Source organism: Alosa alosa, chromosome 6 (genome assembly GCF_017589495.1).
Source record: "Alosa alosa isolate M-15738 ecotype Scorff River chromosome 6, AALO_Geno_1.1, whole genome shotgun sequence".
Classification (NCBI taxonomy): domain Eukaryota; kingdom Metazoa; phylum Chordata; class Actinopteri; order Clupeiformes; family Clupeidae; genus Alosa; species Alosa alosa.
Genome location: NC_063194.1, coordinates 3,770,129 through 3,787,454, shown reverse-complemented (window position 1 = coordinate 3,787,454; position 17,326 = coordinate 3,770,129). Strand labels below are relative to the sequence as shown.

General features: G+C 47.7%; 1 protein-coding gene across 1 annotated transcript in view; it reads right to left on the bottom strand.

Moving 5' to 3' along the window:
- Window positions 1-201: 201 nt before the first annotated feature.
- Window positions 202-17,326, bottom strand: part of pde4a (phosphodiesterase 4A, cAMP-specific) — a 24,064-nt gene continuing 6,939 nt past the window's right edge. The window contains exons 8-17 of the mRNA XM_048244875.1: window positions 15,244-15,356; window positions 7,350-7,443; window positions 6,916-7,094; window positions 6,425-6,523; window positions 5,630-5,794; window positions 2,818-2,917; window positions 1,977-2,131; window positions 1,490-1,612; window positions 944-1,126; window positions 202-753 (exon numbers count right to left, since the gene is read on the bottom strand). Coding sequence (XP_048100832.1) covers window positions 202-753; window positions 944-1,126; window positions 1,490-1,612; window positions 1,977-2,131; window positions 2,818-2,917; window positions 5,630-5,794; window positions 6,425-6,523; window positions 6,916-7,094; window positions 7,350-7,443; window positions 15,244-15,356 — 1,763 coding nt within the window. The remainder of the gene's footprint in view (window positions 754-943; window positions 1,127-1,489; window positions 1,613-1,976; window positions 2,132-2,817; window positions 2,918-5,629; window positions 5,795-6,424; window positions 6,524-6,915; window positions 7,095-7,349; window positions 7,444-15,243; window positions 15,357-17,326) is intronic.

Here is a 17,326-nt window from a genome sequence, read left to right as displayed (position 1 = left end):
TTTGTGTTCCCTTTTTCAAAAAATAACATTGAATGTCTTATTGAGTTGTTACGTAAGTCCTACTTGTCTCTGGCTCGGCCACACATTGCCAGCAGGTGCCTCAGAAATGGGGGTTAGGGAGGGTACTGAACAAGAATATTCCCATAGGATGTCCGATATCCCACAATCCCCGGTGGCGGTGCGCTGGGGACTGGGCGGAACTCATGTGTCGTCGGCGGGCGAGGACGACTCCTCTGCCGCCTCGTCATCCTCCTCCACCACCACCGACTGGACCTGCAGCCGTCGCCGGCCAGGCTGACCGACACGCTCCCCCCGTGCACCCTCCTCTTCCTCCTCCTCTTCCTCACCCTCTTCCATCTTCTCCTCCTCCTCCACACCCTTTCTCCCTCCTTTCTCCTCTCCTTCCTCCTCCTCCTCCTCCTCTTCCTCCCTGTAGCAGCAGGCCTCTCTGCGGTCCACGTGGTTCTGGCTGGGCTCGTCTCCCTGCTCCGCCTCCTGCTCACCTGCCTCCATCCCACCTCCACCGCCGCCCTCGCTGGAGTCCTCCAGCGTCAGCTCGAACTGGAACTTGTCCACGCAGGCGTCCAGCTGGTTGTGCGGGTGGTCGGCCGGCGGTGACGGGCTCTGGGGGATGGTGCTCTGGTACCAGTCCCTGTTGTCCTCCAGTGTGTCCAGCATGTCCTGGGCATCTGGGTGCACCAGGTCACCCCACGTCTCCCACAGGGGATGGACGATGTAGTCGATGAAGCCCACCTGCAGAGATTAGATATGTTACAAATAACATTGGGAGTGTGTCTGTGTGTGTGTGTGTGTGTGTGTGTGTGTGAGAATGCGCATCTATGAGGACATCTAAGTGTTAATGTGTGTCTGTGTGAAAGTTTCTGTGATTCTGTGTGTGTGTGTGTATGTGTGTGTGTGTTTGTGTGTGTGTGTGTGAGTGTACCTGACTCTTCTCCACTGAGGCGGTGTGTTTGTCACACATTGGGCTGATCTCCATGCCCCTCTCTCGCTCCTTGTCCCCCTGCCTGAAGAACTCCTCCATGATGCGCTCTGTCCACTGGCGGTACACAGCCAGAGGCTTGGTGGGGTTACTCAGGTCAGCGCAGTGCACCATGTTCCTCAACACCTAAGAATGTACACACATTAAGACAAACAGACCACACACATACACACACACACACACACACATTGACCTTGATATACTGTATGAGAAATTACTCAGGTAATTTTGTAAACAACAGCTAACTTCAGTTACTTTTGTTGTCAAAAAATTACAAATGCTTGAAATGATCAAGGAAACATGTAATGTGAAAAGCAGCATGAAGTATAAAGAGTGTTTTCTTGTAGGGTATTTCCACAATATTTGCTCTTCTTTTTTTCCTGTTTTAGCCCAGGTGTATTTGTTTATATATTTCAATTCCAAAGCATTTCAAATGATTCCATTTGTTTATATTTCACATCAAAGGGTGCCTTAGATGCCTGTGCCTACCTGGATGCGATCAGTGTAGTGGTCCAGCAGCAGCACTCCAGAGCTTGTCACTTTCTTTGTCTCCACCATCGTCTTCAAGTCGGCCAACAAGCTCATGTGTTTGGACATGTCCGTTGCCAACACCTTCACAAAAAAAGATAACGTAACGTTACCTCAGACGACCGTTCCCTCACATTAGGCAGCTTATACTAGTAACAACAACTGTTGGTAAGCAAAGTCTTATGCTAGTGTTTAATACATGGGAGAAATGAGAGGGGTTCCTGTAGCTCAACCAGTAGAGCAAGGTGTGAACAACACCAAGGTCACGGGGTCAGTAACCAAATCCACACATACTGATGGTGGACAATGTACAGTATAGCTCTTTTGGATATTGGACATATTTGGACATTGATTTGGACACTGTACTATCTGGAAGAAGGGTCAAAATGCCCTTAATAATAGTAATATCTGGGTGTAATACAATGTTCGAGGGTGTTGAGGGTCTCACCATGTCAATGACGAGCTTGCGGAGGCTCTGCCGTTGCCTCTTGCTCAGACTCTGGAAGATGTCGCAGTTCTCCTCGTGTAGGAGCTTGAAGCCCACGGCCAGGTGATGGTTCTCCAGGACTGACTCATCGTTGTACATCAGCGCCAGCTCTGAGTCTGGAACAGAGCGGAACCAGGTCAGAAACGCAGAACTAATGTTAACATGTGTGAGTCTCAAGCGGTGATTGTTACTACTGCATGGCTACTATCATTAACACAGTTTTGATGGTAATCATCATCATGTGTTTTTGTTAAAGCAACACCAAAGAGTTTTTTGTACCTTAAAATAATGTTTCCAAAATTGTTTCCATGGTTCATCAACTCGTAACAGGGTGAACGGCACTTCTGCATTCGCTTCGCGGCCCTCTATCGGCTATAACCGCACTATGTAAGTTTGCCAGATCGGGTAGCGGGCTTGTAGTTCGATGGAATGAGACATAAGAAACTACACATTTGACTTACATGATGTCGCAATACATAATACTTTCATAAAATCATGCAACATATTCTACCTTGTCTATGGACATCGTTATTTGCAAAGCCGTTGCTGGATAAACAAATAGCGTGCGTGCAACAGAAGAAAAGTTCTTTGGTGTTGCTTTAAACTGTTTAACCAGAGTACAAAGTTGGAGTGTCAGCCTTAGTGGTATTAACGAGAAACTGGTTGTGTGTGTGCAGGTCTTTGTGTGGGTGTCTTGGGCGTGGAGGGGAAATGTGTGCAAGAAAAATACTTACCGGTATTGATAAGGACCTGGTTGTGTGTTGGTGTCTTGGGCCTGGGGATGTGTAAGAACGACACTTACTAGTATTAATGAGGAACTGGTTGGAGACTCCAGGATGGTCCACATCATGAATGGCAGCAGCGAACAACGCTGCCAGAATTTCAAGGTCAGTGAACACAGCCTAATGGAAGAGTCAACATTCAGTTGTTTTCATAGAGTGACGGGTATACAGTATCTCACAAAATTGAGTACACCCCTCACATTTTTGTAAATATTTTGTTATATCTTTTCATGGGTCAACTCATGAAGAAATTCCACTTTGCTACAATGTAAAGTAGTCAGTGTACAGTTTATATAACAGTGTAAATTTACTATCCCCTCAAAATAACTCTCTCGCGTGTGTTACATTTGGTGTTATCGCTCCCACACTCTCTCATACTGGTCACTGAAACTTCCTGAGTATCTGAAAAAAAATAATTGTTGCTCTACATAAAGATGGCCTAGGCTATAAAAAGATTGCCAACACCCTTAAACTGAGCTGCAGCATGGCGGCCAAGACCATACAGCGGTTTAACAGGACAGGTTCCACTCAGAACAGGCCTCGCCATGGTCAACCAAAGTTGAGTGCACATGCTCAGCGTCATATCCAGAGGTTGTCTTTGCCAAATAGGCGTATCAGTGCTGCTGGCATTGCTGCAGAGGTTGAAGGGGTGGGGGGGGTAAGCCTGTGAGTGCTCAGACCATACGCCGCACGCAGCATCAAATTGGTCTGCATGACTGTTGTCCCAATCGTCTTGAACAAATCCCGCTCCTTTAGCACAACCAACAAGAACAAGGTCAGTGGTCCGGTCCCACTTTGTACCTAATGCTTAAATGACAGATATGTTATATAGGAAGGTCAGGTAAAGGGCCATCTGCTATAATGGGCCAGACAAGGTTGGAGATATTGGAATTTTCATGCCAAAAAGTGGCCCGATTTATCTGACTTCACTCATCACTCAACATGAGAGGTAATTTATTTACTGATTTACAAACCAAGTTTGGGACATCTGACCTGTTACAGGTTTAGGTGTTACCTAGATTTTCAGGACCCTGGTCAGCAACCTTACCAAATATCCTGCCCATACTCTGCCCATACCAGATAGTACAGAAGGAAGCCTCTTCTAAAGATGATGCACAAGAAAGCCCACAAACAGTTTGCTGAAGACAATCAGACTAAGGACATGGATTACTGGATGCCCTGTGGTCTGATTAGACCAAAATAAACGTATATGGTGTCAAGCGTATGTGGCAGCAACCAGCTGAGGAGTACAAAGACAAGTGTGTCTTGCCTACAGTCAAGCATGGTGTTGGGAGTGTCATGGTCTGGGGCTGCATGACTGCTGCCGGCACTGGGGAGCTACAGTTCATTGAGGGAACCATGAATGCCAACATGTACTGTGACATACTGAAGCAGAGCATGATGCCCTCTCCTTGGAAACTGGGCCGCAGGGCAGTATACCAACATGATAACAACCCCAAACACACCTCCAAGACGACCACTGCCTTGCTAAAGAAGATGAGGGTAAAGGTGATGGACTGGCTAAATGTCTCCAGACCTAAAGCCTATTGTGCATCTGTGGGGCATCCTCAAACGGAAGGTGGAGGAACGCAAGGTCTCGAACATCCACCAGCTCCGTGATGTCATCATGGAGGAGTGGAAGAGGATTCCAGTGGCAACCTGTGAAGCTCTGGTGAACTCCTTGCCCAAGAGGGTTAAGGCAGTGCTGGAAAATAATGGGGGCCACACAAAATATTGACACTTTGGGCACAATTTGGACATTTTCACTTAGGTGTCTACTCATTTTTGTTGCCAGTGGTTTATACATTAATGGCTGTGTGTCGAGTTATTTTGAGAAGACAGCAAATTTACATTGTTATACAAGCTGTACACTCACTACTTTACATTGTATCAAAGTGTCATTTCTTCAGTGTTGTCCCGTGAAATGAGATAATAAAATATTTGCAGAAATGTGAGGGGTGTACTCACTTTTGTGAGATACTGTATATTCAATAATCAGTTGAAACCTGCATTGTGTTCATAACATGCAGGACTGCTGTGTACACCCTGTGTGAGACTCCGTCTGACTAGTTTTGCATAGTCAGACATATAAAGACATAAAGATATGTACATCTGCAGAGAACCGTGGTGAAATGTGGCCTAAATACACTACTCACAAAAAGTTAGGGATATCTGGCTTTTGGGTGAAATTTAATGTTTGTAAACTTTGAACTGTTTTATATGCGCATTCAAAATTTTAGAGGTCGTCACATTAAGGAGCTGGGCTAGCATGTAGTAGCCTGAAAAGTTGTGGGTTCAATTCCCGACTTCCACCGTTGTGCCCTTGTGCAAGGCACTTAACCCCGAGTTGTTCTAGGGACAGTGGCCCTTGTAATATAAATTACATATGTAAGTCGCTTTGGATAGAAGCATCTGCTCAATGTAAATGTAAATGATTTACCTCTAAGGTCCATCCCTATCTGCCTGCTGTGTAGTTTTAGCCTCCTTGCCCTCTTTTGATTCCTCCATTCAGGAGTGGGTTGGATTGGTTTAGAAGGTTCAAATGTCATTAACACTGTAAACATTTACATTCATACACTACCCACAAAAAGTTAGGGATATTCGGCTTTCGGGTGAAATTTCAGGATGAGCCTAAAATCCACTATAACCTTTACAGGTGAACTTAACCACTACTACCACCAACCCAAATCCATGGGTATAGGCTTGTATGCATTTGTATTCTATATCTTTCAAGGTCACTATTTCAGTGGGATGCCTCCAGATTCTAAGCAATCATCACAAATATCCAAACATGTGGACTTGCTGAGAGAGATCCTGGGAGGCGAGACTCACGTCCAGGGCAGGGGTGGAGAGCAGCACATGTGTGGACTGCGTGACATCGGCGGCATGCAGGCTGTTGTGGTAGGCCACGTTGGCATGGTAGTGGTCCTCCAGGGTCATCACGTAGGTCACAAACGTGTCCATGGGGATCCGAAACGTCTTGAACAAATCCCGCTCCTTTAGCACAACCAACAAGAACAAGGTCAGTGGTCCGGTCCCACTTTGTGCCTATTGCTTAAATGAAAGAAATGCACATGTTATATAGGAAGGTCAGGTAAAGGGCCATCTGCTATAATGGGCCAGACAAGGTTGGAGATATTGGAATTTTCATGCCAAAAAGTGGCCCAATTTATCTGACTTCACTTATTACTCAACATGAGAGGTAATTTATTTACTGATTTACAAACCAAGTTTGGGACATCTGACCTGTTACAGGTTTAGGTATTACCTAGATTTTCAGGACCCTGGTCAGCAACCTTACCAAATATCCTGCCCATACTCTATATAAATCATAAAGGAAGGCATGCTCAAGAAAATATGTGTACTGTAATAAGTCCTGTGAACACTGGAAGGTGCCAACTAAACATGACAAAGTCTCACACAAATAATGCATATGTTTGGTTATTGGAAGGATGAAAAAGGGCATTCTATGGTGAAATGAAAACGACTATGACATACTGCTGCCTCTGCTGCCTCCTTCACTTTGTGTTGCATAGACAATCAGACCAGATGTGTGTTCCGATAGGCATGACACTAAACGTGAACCATGAAAGTGCATTAGGTTAGAGATGGGCGCCTGGTACACACCTGGAAAATGGCGTACAGGATGCAGCTGAGTGGTCTGTTGTTGGAGTACTCCGCCACATGGAAGATATTAAGGCCCCACTTGTTCAAGTCATCCAGCTCCTGTGTAGCACAGCACACATGCATTATTCAAACTGCAAAACATGCTCTTGGCTACTTTACTTTCACCCATGCCAGCTCAGCTTGTATGCATATACGCATGCACACATTTAATTGTGATCTGTGTAGGTACATGGACGTGTGTGTGTGTGTGTGGTGTGTTTTATAAAAAGCTTTTGTGTTTTCTCGTACAGGTACATATCTGTGTGTGCAGGGGTGTGTGAGTGTGCAGGTAAGTGTGTGTGTGTGTGTGTGTGTGTGTGTGTTTTATCAAAAGCTTTGTGTTTTCTTGTACAGGCACACATCTGTGTATGCAGGGGTGTGTGAGTGTGCAGGTAAGTGCCTGTGTGTGTGTGTGTGTGTGTGTGTGTGTGTGTGTGTATGTATGTGTGTACCCTGGCCAGTGACTCCTCATGCTCAGTCTTGACTCCGAAGCGGGGCATGGTGGCGTCGGTCAGGCTGGAGCTGGTCAGGCTGGTGCTGTGTGTGAGCTTCTTCACACCACTGATGCGGCACATGGGCTTCTCCCGCTCCGACAAGGTGGGCGATGGGATCTCCACATCATTCTGTTTGTCTGTGGGGTCACACACACACACACACGCACACACACGCAGATGCACAAACCAACACATACATACACACAGAGGCACAGAAAAACACACACAAATGCACACAAACACACACACACACACACACACACACACACACACACAGAGGCACAGGAGCCAAGGTCAACAGAGACATGAGGAGACAGCTGTGGCTATGTGACGGTGTCTGAGTGACCGCTGATGTCCTGCCGTGCAGACGGAGGTCAGGGGAGTAGACTCACCCAGGAAAGTGGTGGAGATGTACTCAGACACCTGGTTCCCAGAGCGACTCATCTCCGACAGGTGGGAGAGCTCCCTATTTAACATCCTCTTAAACTGGGCAGGAGACACACAAGAGAGAGAGAGACAGACAGACAGACAGACAGACAGACACAGAGACATGTGCATCGTGTTACTATGGATGGTCTTCAGGCTTTTGTATCTTTTGTGTTGAATGACATCATAAAATGTCCCTTATATACTCTGTAGACATTGTATAGCTTGAACTAATCATGAGGTTTATTTCACTGGTTGTGTAGTATTGTGTTATATTGCTGTGAAGCCGTGCATGTGGCTGCAGATAAATCATTACAATGCAAGACAGAAACGGAAGAATAATTTGAAAGAAATTATCATCCCTGTCTGCTAATAGATATTCAGATTTCCCTCCACACACACACACACACACACACACACACACACAATTTCAATGAACTGTGGTCCCTGCATCAAAACACAAGCATCAACACACACACTCTTCCAAAAACACATGCAGACACAGGCAGTATACACTCAGAGCATTCTGGCCAATTCATCTGTCCTACTGACTGATCCTTCACACATTATCATCTCCATGGTAACAGTGAGGTTTCCCTAGCAACTGCCTCCTCCCAGTCCTCCCTGCAGCATGACGGGAGAGAGAGGTGACTGGCTGGGTGACACTCAGCCCGGAGTAAGCAGGTGTCTGCCATCGACCTTTCCCAAGGTCAACCCTCTCTCAGTCCATCCATCCATCCTTCTTTCCCTTGTCTCTGTCCCTTCTCTCTCTCTCTCGTCATTTCATCTGTAATCCATCTCTGTCTTGTGTCCGTCCTCCCTTCTCGTCTTTCTTTCTCTCCTTGTTTCTGTCTCTCTGTCTCTCTCTCTTTCTCTCTCACCCTCTCCACATCCTTTTTTTACCCCCTATCATTCCTTGGCCTCCTAAATAATCTGTCATTTCCCCCCTTCGTTGTTCTCTCCTCCTCTCGGAAGCACGACCATGCATACAGTAAGTTGCACAATCAAGCATGAAGCCACGATTTGTTGGCAGAACTGGTGACAAAGTCAGAGCCATCAGGACATTCATATTTCATCTGCACGCCCCTAAATATAGAGGACAGCATGGCGGTTGCCTGGAAACATGGCGTCCAAGTAAACACGGAGCAGGACCGTGCCAATTGTTGGTCCACAACTAATGTGAGCAACAGTCAGACGGTAGTGGTAGTGGCAATGCGGTGACTCACACAATCTGTCTAACAGAGAGAGACAGCATGTGAAGACGGAGCAGAGACACGGAGGAGTCCAAAGCCATCTTCAAAACTCACTACACTCACTGAGCACTGACTGACTTTTGGAATGGAGTGGAATTGTGTTATATGGAATTATTTGACTTTTATCAATAAAATAAATCTACCAAACAACAAATAGAGAAATAACTGTTTGACTAGATAATCTGAACAAGTAACCCAAGAACAGCACCAGGTTCAAAGACTCTAGACTAGGCTAGACACAGATACAGTATGTTTATGACGCAGTTAAGACTGCAATCAGTGCTTCCCATACATTGACTTATTTGTGGCGGCCCACCACAACATCAACATTGACCACCACACAATGATTTTCCAGGTTGTACTAAATTGTGCTTAAATTTGGTTAGCATCATAACCACGCTGTGCTAATTTGTTAAAAACTGTTGTATTCAAGTTAATTCTGCAAACCAACCACCACAAATGGAATTCAATTCTGTGGGAAACACTGTGCAATGGTCACCATGGTCAAATGCAGCCAACTCCTGTGCCACATTATCAGATATATCACCTATCACCTATCACCTACATGCATCTGTGCAACATCTGTCTGAATAAATCATACATCCACAAAATGCACTTCTGCACACATCTTCTGATGTAGCTGTATGATATGACAAAGCCATCCATGGCTGTGTCATAATTGCGAACTCTCTGACAATGGCAAGTCACAAACACTGACACTGGTCATATCACACTCTCTTTTACAAATGCACAAAAAAGGCCCGTGTCCACTGTCAGGCTGCAGCTACTGTATAGAGTGTGACCTGCTTCTCATTGGGATTGCCATGTCTCTGTACAAGACTTGTATCCTCAGCCCAACATCATGTTATGCCCAACATGGAGGTTGCTTCAACTTCGCTGTGACAAGGACCATTATATTCCTGTTATAGACATTCCTGCCCACTGCCATAACTATTTACAATAATTGTGCCGTAAGAGGAGAATCTTATGCTGAGAGACAATGCACAGTTTACAACCACTTTCTCAGAGACTCTATCTAAATGTATCTGTGGTGATGCTCTAATATGGTGGGTGAAGTCAGCTGAACATCAGTGACGTGGTGAATGTTGGCCTTGGTAGAGTACAGTTGTGCATGGTACCAGTGACGTGGTGAATGTTGGCCTTGGTAGAGTACAGGTGTGCATGGTACAAAACACGACATCCTCTATAATGTTAGGCCCTCTAGGAACTGAATGGTTATTCTCTAGCATATGATTAGAGAATAACAACACAAGCAGGCTCATAAATAAATGTTTAAGGAGTTGTCTGGTGGTTGTCTGCACATTTCCCTGTCTGCTCTAGACAAGATACACATGAGATAAAAATGGCTCATGTCGGAGGGAGCTGCTCTGCTCTGTATTATCTGCAGAACAGTGGCCTGCTGCTCTCTCTCTCCCTTTTCCTCTCTTTCCCTCATTCTCTCTCTCATTCCCCCTCCTACTCTGTATCTTTTGTTTTTTCTCTCCCTGTCAGTTTCTCTTTCTTCCTATATCTCTTTTTCTCTCTTCCCACCTTGTCTCTCACCTTCATTATTGTTCTCCCCCTCTCCCTCCTTCCCTCCCTCTTTATTGTCTTTCTTTTTCTCGCCATGTCTCTCTCTCCTTCATTCTTCCTCCTCACTCTTTGCTCCTCTCCTCTGCAATTCTCTTTCTCTCTCTTTCTCCCTATCTCTCTCTCTCTCTCTCTTTCTCACTCTAGCTCTCTCCCTCTGCCTCTACCTCAATCTCTCCCTCTCCCTTTCTTTCTCTCCCTTTCTCTCTCTACCTCTCTCGCTCTACCTTTCTCCCTCTGTCTCTGTCTCTGTCTCTCTCTCTCTCTCTCTCTCTCTCTCTCTCTCTCTCTCTCTCTCTCTCTCTGTCTGTCTGTCTCTCTCTCCTGCCCTAGATCAGTGACAGCACCAGGGCTTGTCCTTCACTGCGTCTGAGCAGGGCCAGCTGGAGCCTGTATCCGGGCCAGCCTGGGCCAGGGGGGACGGAGGGAGCAGGTGTGGAGAACACACACACACACACACACACACACACAGACAGACAGAGACGGACAACAGCCCACCACCAGGAGAGACTGAACACTCTGCAACTAGCTCCTGTCTCCTTTCCTCTCTCTTTCACACACACACACACACACACACACACACAAACACACACACACACACACACACACACACACAAACACACACACACACACACACACACACACACACACACACACTATATGTGCAAATCCAACCTGCTGTTGTTTTAGTTTCTTTCCCTTTTTTGTCTTGTTTTTACCTGGTTTACCTTATTTCCTCTTTAGTGGTCATGAAGAAAACTTTAATGTAAAAATGTCCCTTCTTTATCTCTTCCCATCCCCTTCTCTATACACCTCTCCCTAGAACTCCCTCTTTTCACCTTCCCCTGCTCTCTTCCTCTCTATCCCTCTTTCTTTCTCTTTCTCTCTCTTTCCCTCTTTCTTTCTCTTTCCATCTCTCCCTGTTGTCCTCCCTCCTTCCTCCTCTCTCCTCTCTCAAGTTGGCTACCGCTCCGCTCAAAGGCCACCTGTCACTGTGGACTTCAGCAGCTGGCCAGGCTGTCAACAGGGGGAGAGCCGCAGGAGCCACTGCGCCAGCTCTGTCCAGACAGCCCCCCAGCCGCCAGGCTAATCTCCCAACCCCACCATATGACAACACCTTTACACAGCCGTGTAGAATCAACCAGCCGCCAGTCGTCCGTCGCTCAGGAAATAGATCAAGTGCAAAAAAAGCATCAGGTTTTCCAGCAGGCATCTACCTGGGCAGCATGATGGAGTCCCTGCCTAGCTAACCTGCGGCATCTCGTTTGCTTTAATTAAGTTTATGTTAGCAGGTCTGGCTCGAACACACAGAGACCTTCATGGTCTTCATATTCATACTGGCAAGGAGGCACGTAAACAGCCCCAGACATATGCATCTGACTGGAGACGCATAATTGTAAACAATCAGACATTGATTTCTACGACAGATTGACCTGTCAGTATGCGGCTTCAGAAACAAGCAGCTAACAGCCAAACGTGCACATAAACAACCACACACACTCAATCTGCACAGTCTTCAGAAAACGGCATCAAACTGGACACAGATACACTCAGCACCTCCGGAAAGCACCTGCCGCAGGTAATGCGCCTGCCGCATGGCCACATTCACATCCACATTCACCTTCACATGTATTCATTTAGCAGATACTTTCATCCAAAGCTCCTTACTTTGCACATATACATTTTCATCAGCAGCCTACGCATGCACACTGGGAGTTGACCCCATGATTGACCCCTGCTGTTTACAACCCCACTCGCTCGGCTAGTTGCTTTACCAGTGGAGCAAACAGGAGCCTGCCAGCCCTACCTGGTCCCACCATCCGATGAGCCAAGGTTTGGAGCAGGTCTCGCAGAACAGGTCCACGAAGGGGGAGCGGCGCTCGGCGCCCGAGCCTCCCCCGTCCAGCATGTCATCAGTGGCCGCCTCCAGCTCCAGCTTGGCGGCCGCCCTGCTCTGCAGGGAGCTGAGGCTGACGGAGGGGGGCAGCGCACCGCACCAGCCCGAGGTGGGCGAGGGGCAGGGCGAGGACGAGAGTGAGGGCTCCACGGCCTCCACCACCCCCATGCTGCCGAGCGAGGAGGACGCGGAGACGGGCTGGCAGAGGCCCGAGGGCCGGCGGTTGCGGTGGTGGTAGTGGTGGTGGTGGTGCAGCGGGCACGGCGAGGCAGCCCGGGCGCTCCAGCGGCACGCGGGGGTACTCAGGGTCTGGGTGGAAAGGCCGCAGCCCGGCAAGCCAGGGCACTCCAGAGCGACGGGTGCCAGCAGCCGCCCTGCCTCGGCGAAAGGGTGTGTGTGTGGGGACGGGGGGCGAAGACACTGGGTGGACCGACCAATGGATGGACGGACAGGCGGACGTCGGGGGGGGAGGGGGTTAGGGGGTTGGGGGACTCACAGAGAGCCCGAGGCGGCGCACGCCCCGGACGGACCGCCCGGGCGGACATCAAGGGCCGGGCGGCCATCCGCGGCAGGGTCACCACCCCCTCCGGTCCCACGCCGAGCTGACCAGGAGCCCCCCCTGGAAGCGGAGGCCGTGGGGACTACATCTCACCCCGCTGCCGAACACGGCTGACCCAGATCGGGAAGGACGAGGGGGGGAGGAGGGCGACAGAGCCAAGATGGAGACAAACAAGCAAAAAAAAATAAAACAGAGAGAGAGAGAGAGAGAGACTGACAGAGACAGGGGGAGATTCTGAAGGACACCACTCCAGCCAGTGGCCAGGAAGAAGGAAAAAAGGAAACAGCCGAGGAAAAGATGGAGGTGTGAGGTGCAGAGAGTGAGTGACAGACAGACGACGGAAGGAGGGAGCACAGGAAGAGAGGACAGACGGGAAGAGAGAGGGAGAGAAGGACAGATGGATGAAAGATAGAAAGGAGCTGGAAAGAGAGGAGAGGTTGCTAAGACACGGGGTGCAATGGAGGGATGGGGAGAGAGAGAAGAGAAAGGGGTAAACACAGAGGACAACGGACGGATGGATGGATAGAGCAGGACAGATGGACAGCAAGCAACAGACAGAGAGGAAGAGAGAGAGAAACAGATAGAGAGAGAAACAGGCAGTGACAGTGCAACAGACTCACAGATAAGAAGGAAAAGAAAGCCCCCCCCCGTCTTGTAGATGGTCAGATTACAGAACCACGGTACATATGGCAGTGGTCACAGGGGGGGGGGAGAAAAAACAAGGCTCTCTGCCTCTTTCTCTCCCTCCTCTCCTCGTCCCTGCACTCGCTCCCCTCGGCGCCCCTCCCCCCACAGCGCAGTTCCAGGAGCCGGGGCCCAAACTGCCCAAGAGCTCAGCCCGATTCCCAGCTGCCTGGTCCGGCCACGCGGTCCAGGTCCCGGAGCCCTCGTCGGTCCAGGTCCCGGAGCCCTCGTCGGTCCAGGTCCCGGAGCCCTCGTCGGTCCAGGTCCAAGTCCAGTTGCTGCGTTCCTTTACGCCTTCTCTCCCGTACTCCCAGCTCAGTTCTCTCTCAGTACTCTCTCTCTCTCTCTCCGGTGTGAGCGGTGCAGGATGCTGGGGGGATGCAGAGTCACTGCTAGCTCCTGAGCCGCTGCTCTGCTCTGCTCTGCTCTGCTCTGCTCCGGCTGCCTCTGTGCTCCGTCTCCCTGGGTGCTGAGGACAGCTTGCGCAAGCTAATCAGGCACTGTGGCAGCATGCGCGTGCCTGGATGCTGTGTGTGTCTCTCTCTCCGCGTGTGTGTGTGTGTGTGTGTGTGTGTGTGTGTGTGTGTGTGTGTGTGTGTAAGTGCACACGCCTGCGCACTGAGCATGTGCGCATGTGCTTCAAATACCATGCAAGTGTGCACCAAAAGAGTGTGTGTGTGTATGTGTGTGTAGCCGCAAGATGGAGCCTGACATCTGACGTGTGTAACATGTCTGTGGCTGCTTGACTAATTTTGTTTGTGTGTATGTCTGAAAGTGTGTGTGTGTGTGTGTGTGTGTGTGTGTGTGTGTGTGTGTGTACTTGCAGCCGGTCATATAGCACACATATTATCTCCCTCATCTCGCTCTTTCCATGTACCCACAAAACAGTCCGTCTGTTTATTCTTGTTCCTCTCCAAATTCACTCACTTGTGCATGGCACACACACACACACACACACACACACACACACACACACACACACACATGCACCAAATCATTGTTAACTGTACATGTGCGCACATATAACACAAGCAACTAATGATGTCATAATAGTAAGAATTTACTCCATAATGTGATGCATTCACCCTCAGCAAAACAACAAAATAAAAAAAATGACGCTGTCGCTTTAAGGGACCAATCTATTGAAAAGAGTATCGTTTTTTCATTGGACGTTGCCTCAACCACATGCCTTGTGGTCAGACGGGGCAGCCAATGGCAGTGGAGGAAGGGCAGACCTCGCTGCAGTTAGATAGCAACCAAGGTTACAGCAGAGACATCAGCCAACAGCCCTCCTTCCCATGTTGCCTTCTTGTCCTCCCCACCCACCCACAGACCATCTCTCTCTCTCTCTCTCTCTCTCTCTCTCTCTCTCTGTATCTTTCTCTGCCTTCCAAAACTGGAGCAATACCTCTGCCTAAGGAACAAATGGCCACAAAAAAAGCTGACTACATCCACTGACTCAAAATGAATTCCAGATATGCTTCTGATCTGACATGCAATATTTATCCACAATGAAAAAAACAGTATCCCTACAGAGTACCCATCACACACATACATCGATTGCGTAATAAAACACAGACCCGTCTTGGTCTGATGGTCTGAAGTAGTTAAGAGATGAATTCAACTATTATCCACAAATCCTCCTTGTATAAAATCATAACACCCAACCACATGTTAAAGATGCTTGCAAGGCACCATAATGACAAAGGTGGCAGTATATCCTTCCTCAGAGAAAAACAAACACTGGCAGAGGCCATATTGGATGGAGGCAGAGTAGAGGAATCTTGCTGTTGGGGGTTAGGAGAGCACCATGTGATAAGGACATGGTGGACGGTCAGTGTGGGTGTAGCTGAGTTAGTGAAGGGTGGAGGAGGCACCTTATTGGAGGCCATCTCGCTGACGGAGCGGTGCGTCTGAATGGTCTCCAGCTGGTCCAGACACCAGTCCAGCTCCTCCAGGGTCTCTCGGGCCATCTGCTGGTACGTCTCATCTGCACAGAGGAGCAGAGAGCACACAAGACACGCCAGGGTCAGTCATCGCATCTCACGTTGTTATCACATTTTAGATGCCAAGCTGGCAACCCCCAATGTAACATTAAACTGGGGTGCATACTCTATATACTATAACTAATCACTAACACAACATTGCCAAAGCCCCTGAGCATATTACTTGTTGATGCTCATGTTGTGATTACAAACATAGAATAACATTACATTATAGATGCTCATGTGGCCACCACCAACATAACATGACATAATGTGCTTCTCCTTGTGTCACATGGTCTCTCTGCGTGTGACTTGTAACCAGGGAAGAGGATTTCTCTGATGATGGCTCTTGGAATCATGAATAATGCAATAGCTCCACTTTGCATAAAGAACATCATACATCTCGTCCTAAATAATAGATAATAGATGCTGTTTGTGTTTTAACGAGTGAAAGCAATCAGAAATTCTAAGCCGAGTAAGCACAGTAACGTGTGATGTCAAGGATTCCATTTGTTAAAGTTTGCCTTCTCAGCCTGGCATGACAAGATGGCTCAAAGTCAACATGTAAAGCTAACAGGAAAAGCAGCACAAATAAACTCACACATCACAGTCTAAATAGAGAAGCTGTTGCCTTTACCAGTTTACTTTGAGTCCAGAAAGAGAAGTCTCTTGAGAATGTGTCTCAGTCCAAACTAGTTCCCTTTTCTTGAATACTCTATACTTTTCTTTAATTCACTTTTCTTGAATACTCTATATGGTTGGCCTAAACATGTCAAAATCCTTCAATCACTACCCATTACTCACATTATAACTTGAATACTCTATATGATCGGCATAAACATGTCAAAATCCTTCACTCACTCACTACCCATTACTCATACCACATTCTATTATAACTTGTCATGACAGTGAGTGCTTGGTTGTATTGGCACAGTACAATGTTGCCATAATACCATAATAATGCCATATTTTTTTGACGCTATGGCAGTTGTAATGAGCGTGTAATATTGTTAGTTGTTGTTATGTGTCATGTCAATAGTCGTGGGCAGCCGTGGCCCACTGGTTAGCACTCTGGACTTGTAACCGGAGGGTTGCCGGTTCGAGCCCCGACCAGTGGGCTGCGGCTGAAGTGCCCTTGAGCAAGGGACCTAACCCCTCACTGCTCCCCCCCGCCCGTTTGTAGCAGGCAGCTCACTGCTACCGGGATTAGTGTGTGCTTCACCTCACTGTGTGTTCACTGTGTGCTGTTTGTGTTTCACTAATTCACCGATTGGGTTAAATGCAGAGACCAAATTTCCCTCACGGGATCAAAAAAGTATATATACTTATATATAATAATGGCAACAACACGCTGCTATATCATTGAACACCCTAATTAATTCCTATTAACCCTATTAATTCAAAACTGGATAGGATAACTGACTGTCATAACATATGAAAGTCTATAGTAAAGTGTTACCAATTTGTTTGTCATGATCGCCAACCATAGACAAAGAGTGAAGTCTATGACTCTGTAGTGTCTCTTTCATCCTCTGGAGGATGCTTAAAAACACATTCCAAACAGAAAGTACCTAGCAGGCCTCGGAGGCCCAAGTCGTTGGTCAGCTGGCTTTTTGATCATTCTATTCTGCTCCGCTGGCGCGTCGGGGTCCGGTTCGCCCTGTCGGGACTTATTTTCCCAATAATGACCGGCGTTCTATACATTATCCCTTACGTATTCTATATTCTATTCTATTCTGTTCTTAGGTGGTCAGCAAGCTGAGGGTGGCTGTTTTGTTGCACTTTTTTCTATGCATAAATTATTCACTGATAGAACCATATTAATTTATTCTGTTATAAAATCTAGTGACAGGGTACATGAAAACAATTGTAGCAGATAATGAGCAAAAAGCCAGCACCACCAACCGTCGTTGACATCAGCGGACTGCACTACAACCGGAAGGCATCCTAATGCTATCTGAGATGCTGGCGTCAT